The sequence below is a fragment of the Vanacampus margaritifer genome, chromosome 14 (assembly GCF_051991255.1).
Source record: "Vanacampus margaritifer isolate UIUO_Vmar chromosome 14, RoL_Vmar_1.0, whole genome shotgun sequence".
NCBI lineage: Eukaryota > Metazoa > Chordata > Actinopteri > Syngnathiformes > Syngnathidae > Vanacampus > Vanacampus margaritifer.
The window spans coordinates 21091493-21102044 of record NC_135445.1 but is presented as its reverse complement, the minus strand read 5'-3'; the positions used below and the strand labels follow the sequence as shown (position 1 = coordinate 21102044).

The 10552-nt window shown below is 39.0% G+C and overlaps 1 protein-coding gene across 22 annotated transcripts in view; it reads right to left on the bottom strand.

Moving 5' to 3' along the window:
• crb2a (crumbs cell polarity complex component 2a) overlaps positions 1–10552 on the bottom strand; it is a 142165-nt gene that overhangs the window by 57926 nt on the left and 73687 nt on the right. For 21 of the 22 annotated variants that reach the window (XR_013296663.1, XR_013296667.1, XR_013296675.1 and 18 more), the window contains exons 2-3: positions 6330–7022; positions 3782–3977 (exon numbers count right to left, since the gene is read on the bottom strand). The exons of the other annotated variant lie outside the window; for it this stretch is intronic. Coding sequence is in view for 7 of the 21 variants with exons in the window: in XM_077586032.1 (XP_077442158.1) it covers positions 3782–3977; positions 6330–7022 (889 nt within the window). In the remaining 14 variants the exon portion in view is untranslated. The remainder of the gene's footprint in view (positions 1–3781; positions 3978–6329; positions 7023–10552) is intronic. 22 annotated transcript variants of the gene reach the window in all.

Below are 10552 nucleotides of genomic sequence, written 5' to 3'. Positions count from 1 at the left end.
ATTGTACACTTCTTTTTGTCCATGAATGATGCCACAAACAGCTAAATTGAGCTTTATTTCTGTAAAACGCTTTCACCAACAATGAAAAAGTGTTTTTTGATTGCAAAATACGTTTATTTCCATTCAACAGTGTAACAATTTGACAAAACAATTTCGCAAACTATTTACAAATATGTGCAACTGTGGTACTACTTACAATTATGTGGGTGTTTCAAATACAGTTTTTCTTTTTATAACGCTCTCCTGCGTGCAAGGAGACGCCGCTAGACTCGCACAACAGTTTACTTTCACTTTGTCCGTTTCGCGTGCAAAGGTTACACATTACACTTTCCTTTTTTTCCGGGGAATAAATAGCAATTAGCAGACTGTACACACTCCTCCGATGAATATGCATTGGACTCGGGGCACTCTTCGTCGTCCGATCGAACGTCCGCCTGTGCGTGCTCGATTGTGCTCCGCGTTTATGACGCCGTCATAGCCGCCGCATCAGCGGTTCCAATTTCGCCGTCAAGCTCGGATTCACCTTCATCATCATCGATGATGATCATCGTCGTCATCAATGTGCTCTTTTAGCGTTGGTCGATCCCTTTCGTCTTGTAAGTGTAGAGAGCTGCTTTCCAAACGGGCACCACTTCCTCCTCAGCCATCTAGCTTCCCCCCCAAGTCTTCTACTGCCGCGTCAATGCTTTCCATTCACGGAGTCATCATCATCATCATCATCGATGATGATCATCGTTGTCATCAATGTGCTCTTTTAGCTTTGGTCGATGCTTTTGTCTTTGAAATAAAACAGCTCGGGCGTGAACTCCTCGCAAACGGTCGCCATTTTTCCTTTGTTTTCCATTCTGATCTCCTGCTCGACGCTCTAGCTTCGCCTCTACTGACGCCCACCCGATCTTGTCAAAAGACAGTCATCGCTGCCCTCTAGGGGCCAAAAATAGTCCTTAGGCACAACAGACCTAATTGAAACTTTCAACAGAGATGCGGAAGGCTTCCCCCCACCCGTTTCAAAAAAATATATAAAAAAAATTGGATGACGTCTTTTGACGTCATTGGCAGTGCTCCGTAGGTTTTTACTTGACGTCTTTAAACGTCAGTGGCAGTGAAAGAGTTAATGCTATTTTAGATGAAAAACAGCAAAGAAACGCTACGGTTTGTGAAGAATTACAAAAGAAAACTCATACGACGTCATTGCATAGCACAGTTGCTTCCTGCTTCTTCTACTTTTAAATTACTAGTGGATTAGATCTTTATGGTGTATACCGCCACCTACAGCGGCAGTCTCCTCTCAAGTCGCATGTCCGTTTTGCGCATTTTCAGTAAATTCGCTTAAAAAATTCGTAACAATTGGATTGAAACCTGACTAGTGACACAACATCTCAATTGAACTGTAGTGATTTGGGGACACGGCTAGATAAAACTGTCATCTGCATAGCCATTATAATTAACATTAAAATTCTGAACAAATTACCGTCCGATATCACTAATTAATACTGACATTAAAACTATCGCTAAAGCCTTCACATCTAGACTAGAAACAGTAATCTCGACAATCATTCATAGCGATCAAACAGGCTTCATTAAAGGTCGTCATTAAATCATTAAAATGAAAGTTTTACCCCAAATAAATAATTTTTTTCTCTATGATTCCATTCAAACCTACGTCTAACTGGTTCCAGTCACTGGACTCGGCCGTTACAAAATTCTACTGGAATAAAAAAAGAAAGAAAGAAAAAAAGCAAAGATTAGTCTACTCTTCATAAAATCAAATCCAAAGGAGGTCTAGAGGCACCAAATTTTATGCACTACTCTATAGCTAACCAGCTACAATATTTCATTCTATGGGCACAACCCAACAGAGATACCGACTGTTGGCTGTAACTAGAACAGAATGATTGCAACAACCTAAGACTTTTAGATTTACTTTTTATTACAACATCGATTAAGCGGCACAATTGTCTTAAAAACCCAATGATTTCCTCCACCCTGATCGCCTGGTGGAAGGCACTAAAAATCCCAAAATCCCAATTGGAGCCCTGCGGGCTTTCTCCCATATGGCATAACCCTGATTTTCAACTTAACAATCAGTCGTTTTATTTAGGTGTGTGGGAGCAGAAAGGAATTACACATCTCCATCATCTTTTCTCAAATAATATGTTTATATCATATACAAACTTGCTCCAAAAATACAAAATACAATTTTTTTTTTTTACATTATCTGCAAATTAAAAATATGGTAAAGAAACAAATTCCAACACTTCTGGGTAGGCTCCAACCGCCTGTTTTAGCTAAAGATATTGCAAAGTATTCTCCGACAACAACAAAAAACTCTCAAAAATATATAAGTTACTTTCGTACACAGATAAAATATATTTACCCATCTCGAAACGGGAGACAGACCTGTCTATAGCTTCGGAATCTGGCTTTTGGATTCAAGTTTGTGAAAACGTATTTATAATGACAAAACACACAAATTTACAACGTATCCAATATAAAATTATTCATAGGACACAGAACACGGGTGCGCCTCCTGCTCCCGCTTGGTTGGGAGAGGCCCCACTGGTCACTCCTCTTAACTCACTCCACTAGTTTTTGTAAATAGACACATAGGGCACATAACACACTCCTTGTGGGGGCGGGGGTGGGCTATTTTGAGACACCGTCTTCACCCTGCAACTCCCCTCCAATTTTAATGCACCTCACACCTAGGAGGGGTGGGGAGTCAGCCATCGGTTGGGGCAGACCGCAGTATTAAGCAGTGCTGCCCCCTCATCTGTATCCCCAATTTTACGACTCTAGCGGGTTTCTCAAATCTTCGGTTTAGGTGAAGGGTATGGGATTTTTAAAAGGTTTCAGGTGAATTTATGAGTATAAACTCACACACACACACACATATGCACATATTCACACGCAAACACACACACATAAGAGAGAGAGCAATGATGGTGACATGTTGAATCGGTAAGATTACGGAATGAACAATACTGAGCTCTCTCTAGAAAAAAAAATTGGAACAAATTGACCTATGGGTAGTATATAAATGATAAACAAAAGGGGACCAACAACTGTTTCTTGAGGGACCCCATTTGCCATAGCCATTTAATCAGATTAAAAATGTTCAATAGTCACACAAAAAAAAATCCTTTCCTCCAATGAGTCCTACCCAAGTTTCCAACCTGTTCAATAGTTTACAGTTTTAAACGCCACACAGATATCTAATAAGACTGGAACTTACACCTTTCTCGGGTCAGTGTTCAATCTTTCAATATATCATTGGGCACATTAAGAGCTGGTTCAGTGCTGTGAAATTTGATTGAAATGACAAAAAGTCTATTAAAGTTCAAGAAACTGCTGAGTTGATTAACAACCTTTTTGCTGTGAAGGGGAGGTTTGAGACGGATCTGTAGTTTAGAATAGAAAAATATATAATATTGTTGCCACTGTCACAAGAACAGTGGAAATCAGTTAGACATCTCACAATTTGTTCCAATGAGTTAAAGAGAATATACAAAGCATACCATTTTAATTTTGCATCGGGAAATCAAAAACTATTGCAAAGCGGGAATTACATTGTATTAAGGTGGGACATGTACTAAAGATTTGAAGTTTATAGATCTTCATTATACTTCTATATATTAGTTGATTAACATTGTAGATCTGTCACCTGGTAGATCTGTTAATATACTGTAACACTTGAGTTTAATTCACAGTGAACCCCCCCAAAAAAAGAAGAACAGAATAAAACACAACTTCATTCAAAGAAGACTAATGTTTCCCTAACCTGTTGACCATGTCACGACAGGCAGCTCCATTTATGCAAGGCTCACTTGCACACTCATCAATGTCTGTTTCACAATTGATGCCTTTAAACCCAGGTAGACATTTACATGAATAAATGCCTATGCCGTCGTGGCAGGTGCCTCCATTGTTGCAGGGATCCAATTCACACTCATCAATTTCAGTTTCACAGTTGATTCCTAGTTTAGAAAAGGAAAAACAAGAGATAAATTTAGATAGCAGTGTTTGAAGTAAAAAAAAAAATCATCTAGGTTCTCAGGGCACTGAATTGATCGTAACTGGACTGTTTTGGTTGTTTTAGATGACTTATCGCATCTCATCTGGGCAGGCCTTGTCAGTTTGTCCAACAAGGCTAGGACAGCACTATTGTGGGTTTGATTTGGAGACTCAAACATTTATGCAACCTACAATTGCCATCATTCCTTTGGAATACAAAATGATAACCTTCAGATGACAAGAGACCACTGTTTGTCAGCAAGACTTCATTGGGTAGAAATTCCCTCATTAATATTCCATTCAGTTGTAAAAACATTGTGGAACTGACTCACACCAAAAGAGGTAGTGTTTGTGTTTGTTATATGTCATAATAATCATCATCATCAAAATCATAATAACAAGAAGAAGAAAGAAACATAGAAAATGGGAAAAGAAAATTAACCAGAATTATTGTGAAAAACAAATTCATGAAACAGGCATGGACTAAAATTATGGTACCCTAACTTTACATTTTGTTGCACAACGTTTGGAGGCTCATAACGTTATCTCGTTGTTTATAACCATGTTATTTGCAATGACAAATAAATATTGAATTGGATTGAAACAATTTTTGTAACTTTCAGTGAGACCTTTGAACCTCTTAGACGGTATTTTGGCATATCATTTCTTCCTCCATTGGGTTCCACCTGGTTTTTGTGCCTCATCAGAAGCTGGGAAATGTGATTTATTTATTTTTTTTGTTATGGAAGAATGGCTGGATGAACTGTTACAAGTGGCATTGCTAGGCTGCTCATCCTCCTACGTGCATGATTATTTTTTTCCATCTTTGGATCGAATGAATAGACTACTCTAAGCTATTCCTTTTGACATTTTGACATCCTTTTTGCAGGGCAGCCACTATCTCTGGGAATCATTGAGCCTGACAGAAGCACATAATGGCGGTTTTTGCATCTTCAGGTCATCTGTGGTCAAAGTTTAATCTTCAAGCTTTAAATTTTAAATTTTACTATTTGGTTTGCGGCTAATCTTGGAGAGGTCACAGATATCTTGACTTATTTTCACTTTTTATTAATTTGAATGAGGAGAGTTTTCAGTCTGAGAAACCAAGCTACTGCTCTTTGCAGGTTATTACAGTCAGAGTAGTAATGCAGGAGGCTATTTGCGGCATCACAATCCTTGGTTAGTAATACGTTAACAGTGACTTTTTTTCACTTCAGGATCATCTGTGTAGTAAGTGGGGTACAGTCAACCTGTGGTCTAGGCCAACTCTTCTCAGGTGCCTTTCAAAAGGCAGGACCTGTGAACGAACTGCAGTCAAGGAAGTTTGCAGTAGGTAGCCATCACAAAGAATGGTCTGCAGGTTTGAGCTTTGTTCGAAATATCGTCACTGCGTAACCTGTGTTGCTTCCCTGAAACTGGTTACTCAGTTTGCTACAAATGTTTTGTATCTTTGACTGTCATTTCCGATGTATTTCAGCATAGACATGTCGTCTGTCCAAAAGACAGAAGTTTCTAGCCGTATCTATCTGCGGTCAGAATCTTCTCCATCTTCACTGCCCATGCTGAGGCAGTTATGCTGCAGTTGAGCAAAGTCGGAAATCTGACTTTTCCGACGTCATACCAGGAAGTGAGCACGGGAATGCCCCTTTGAATTCGTACATCTGAGTTACAAAGCTGGTGGACACCGACTTCACTGACCATCTTAAATCTGACATCACTCGACAATGGCAAACCCCATTTAGAGACAGACAGTGAATATCAAAACATAATTTAAAACATTTTAAAGAGATACTTATATGAATGATATTTTATATTTGATTGATATTTGATTTATGTATTGTTACTTTAATTAGTTATTTGAAATATGCTCACGTAATACAACGTGATTTGGAATGACTGTGTTAACCAGAACAACTAACAATTTATCACATTAAGCCATCTTTGTTGTTTACATTTGCCTCGAACACTTTGGGGTCAGAACTGTGAGAACCCATATCCGACTTCCACCTTTCTCGAATGCAGCATTAGTTCCATTCTTGGGATGGTCATCTATTTTTGTCATGTTTTGGTTATGTGGGGTTGGGTTTCTATTTCATTTTGGGGTTTCTTGTCCTTTTTTCTGCGTTTTGTCTCCCCTCTCCACCCCCAGAAGATCTGGACGGACTGACTGGGTCTGAGTAACTCGACCCAGAATTGGCGGAAGAAATAGATTAATGGATGTTTGATTGTGGCTGCATGTTGCAAAATGTTGAATTACACTTAATTTACCTGAGTGTGTGTATACTGCGACTGTTTGTGTCTAAATTACAGTTTACCTGCAAATCCCATGAGGCACTCACACTTGTAGTGGTCCTTCTCATTTATGCAGGTAGCGTTGTTACCACATGGTCTTGATGCACACTCATTGATGTCAATTTCACAGTTGTAGCCCTGAAAACCTGGCACACAGAAGCAATGGAACTCGGCCACTCCATCAATACATAGAGCGCCGTTTTGACAAGGTTCTGACAAACAATCATTTATGTCTTCTTCACAAGTTTTCCCTATATATCCTGGTGCACACTGACACTCAAAGCCTTGTGGGTGCAAAATGCAGGTCCCATTGTTCCTGCAGGGTTTGTGAATGCAATCAGTTACTTGTTGGTGACATTGTGGCCCTCCATAACCAGAAGGACACTTGCAGAAGTATCCATTAAGTTGATCGACACACAAATAACGTGGCGCAGAACAGGGGCTACTTCGGCACTCGTCTACCTCTTCTGTGCAGTTATCACCTGATAGTCCATCTGGGCAGATGCATTTGTATTCTGGCATACCCAGAAAGCTGATGCAGTTTTCACATGGTGCAAAGGAACAAGCATCGTAAAGTTTATCACAGTTTTTGCCCATGTATCTAACCCCTTCATTGACACAAAGGCAGGCATAATCATCCGTTGTGTTCACACAGGTAGCTCCATTTTGACAGGGTGCAGACAAGCATTTGTCAAGTGTGGCTGTGCAGAAGATTCCTGAAAAATAAAAGGGAACAGTTGAGAAGTCAATTCCATACATGTTTAATATAGGTAAATATTTCTTCAGTTATTTCAAAGACCAAGAGATTTGTTTTTGGGGTTCAAGGTTTCAAGATTGGACTTCCGGTTACATCATGACTGAGACAACACGCTTAAAGGGGAAGCGTCCATCGAAAAGTTACAATTTACCTTGACATCTCAATTTACACCCAGTATTTATACCCAACTAGGCCGTTCGAGATGAGTTATACCAGCAAAGGAAGTAAAAGCTCGAACAGACGCGAAACTAGGTGAGCCGAAACGGAGAGAAGACAGTCCGCTAGCTTGTTTAGCTAGTTGGGCTAAAGCTAACAGTAGCTTGCCAGAGAGGCTTGAGCTCTCCAACATACTAGGTGAGCTGAAAAAAATAAGACGTGAAAACCAGGACGGACACAGCCAAACGAAATAATCATTGGAGAGGATGGAAAGGTCGATGGAGGACTTAAAAGACCAAATCACGAAGCACAAAGGAAGGCTGTGTGAGGTTGAGGGGAGAATTGAAGCGGCGGAGGAAAGGGGAATGAGATACGAGAGAGCGAGCCGGTACCTGTTGCGACCTGACTAGGAACTCACAGTAAGATGTGAAGACCTTCAAAACAGGCTCAGGCGTAACAATCTGAGGATTTACCAAGTGCCGTAGGGCAGTGAAAGCTGGGATATGGTCCTTTTAGTTGAGTATGGTTAACTTTCACATTTCTTGACCGATTCTAATCTTTTAAATTTTAAACTGTTCAGTTCATTTACATTTTTTTACATACATAAAAAAAAAGCACAACATTATTTTTATTTTTTTTAAATGCAATGGAATGTACTACTATTTAAATAGTGCTTTTTCTTTTAGCAATACTTCCTGGTCTCTCACTTCTGCATAGCAACTGCCTCAGCCAATCATCTCTTTCACTGTTGAGCTCAATTCACCCTCTTTTTTTCTATGTGTACTCAAGGCTTGGCCTATGTACGACTACTACTATTGCAAATACTATTACTACTAGTACTACCTTGGCCAATTGATTAGGTACTCTCTCATTTTCCTCATTCATCAACTCTTCAAAGTACTCATCTTCCCATTACACTACTGGTATCTGTCAACACACTTCCATCCCTATCCTTTATTACCCTAACCTGTTGCACTTCCTTCCCATCTCTGTCTCTTTGCCTGGCTAACCTTGATCAGTCTCTCCCTCTTACTGTCCAACCTAGCATACAAGTCACCGTAAGCCCCTTGTTTGGCCTTTGCCACTTCTACCTTTACCTTACGCTGCAGTTCCCTGTACTCCGGTCTACTTTTTTCAGTCCTCTCAGTGTCCCACTTCTTCTTAGCTAACCTCTTTCTCTGGATCCACTCCTGCACCTCCTCATTCCACCACCAAGTCTCCTTATCTCCTTTCCTTCCAGATGACACACCAAGGACTGTCCTACCTGTCTCCCTGATCACATTTGCTGTAGTTGTCCAGTCATCTGGAAGCACCTCCTGGCCATCCAGAGCCTGTGTCTCAACTCCTTCCTGAAAGTCATACAACACTCTTCCTTTTTCATCTTCCAACACTTTGTCCTCTGCTCTGTCTTTGCCATCTTTGTCTTCCTCACCACCAGAGTCGTCCTACACACTAATATCCTATGCTGTCTGGCTACACTCTCACCTACCACTACTTTGCGGTCGCTGATCTCCTTCAAATTACACTGTCTACACAAGATATAGTCTACTTGTGTACTCCTACCTCCACTCTCACCCTATGTTCCTGCCTCTTCTGGAAGAAAGTATTCACGAGTCAACCACCATCTGTCCTTCTACATTCCTCTCCTAGATACCAAACTTGCCCATCACCTCCTCATCACCTCTGTTTCCTACACCAACATGTCCATACACCAACATGTCCAATGAAGTCTGCACCAATGACAACTCTCTCAATTCTAGGGATGCTCTGCATCATTTCTTCTTGGTCCAACCAAAAGTTGTCCTTCTCCAGCTCACGTCCTACCTGTCGTGCATACCCACCAACAACATTGATCATTACACCTTTAATTCCTAGCTTCAGGTTCATCACACGTTTATTTCAATATTTCAACATTTTCAATACATGAATAAGTGACAATAATCAACGAAAGGAAAGAAAAATCAAAAGATAACAGGCAATAGAAAAGAAAACAATCAATTAATATTTGAAAAGGAGTGAGAAGAAGTAAAACTTTTTTACTCCCAACCCTTCTCTTTAAGTAAATAACATAACTTCCGTCCTTCTCTTACATACACACAATATGTGAATTAATATATGTAAACATACACCCATAGCCTAATACATTCGTTAAACACCACATGTACAGTACCACTTATAAATCTAAATATATCTAAATAAATCTACTACTTCAGTCTATTTACACAATATAAACGTTTAAAAAAAGCAGTCAAACTAACCAAAACAAGGAGAGAAAAAAACAACTAACCAAAAAGTAGTAACCAAAAAAATAAATAATACAATTATCCCAACACACCGTACAGTATATTAAATTGGGTCATATTTGTACACCGTTTCAACTCTCCACTAAATCCCTTCAGTAGCCTCACTCCGCATACTGATAAACAAAAACTCTTTCTTGTTGTATGAAATCTAGGTTTTTTAAAGTCACAATGTCTCTGTAGATCGTAACACTCCTTATGGTTCTTAAACAACTGTTGAATATTCTGTGGTAATAAATTATATCTTGCTTTAAACATTATTTGAACTGTTTGATACTGTACAATGTCAGGAAACTTAAATAATTGTGACTTTAGAAATAATGTGTTTGTGTGATCCTGATAACCAGCTTTGTGAATAATGCATAATGCTCTTTTCTGTAGAATATTTATTGAATGTAGTGAGGTTTTGTAGTTATTGCCCCAAACTTCAGCACAGTACTGCAAATAAGGAGAGACTAGCGAACAGTATAAGGTGTGGAGTGATTTACTATCTAATACCCTCTTTGCTTTATTCATTATTGCAATGTTTCTTAAAATTTTACTTTGTATATGTTTGATATGAGGTTTCCAGCTAATTTTATCATCAATAATTACCCCCAAAAACTTGATTTCATGAACTCTCTCAATTTCTATCCCCTCTATTTTAATCTTCACCTGTGTATTCATTCTACAATTTACAAATAACATTATTTTTGTCTTCCCTAAATTTAATGATAATTTATTGCTGTGAAACCATGTTTTTAATTTGTTCATTTATTTTGTTATTATGTTATCCCCTGAATGAAAAAATATTGGTGTCATCAACAAATAACACAGAATGCTGTATCTTGGAAACCATATAAATATCATTAATAAACAAAATAAAGAGTTTGGGGCCTAATACTGATCACTGGGGGACACCACAAACAATATCCAAATATGATGAGGAATAACCACCCAACTTAACAAACTGCTGTCTCCCACTTAAATAACTTTTTACCCACTCAAGCACTATTCCCCTGATAGCATATAGTTCTAGTTTATTAATCAATGT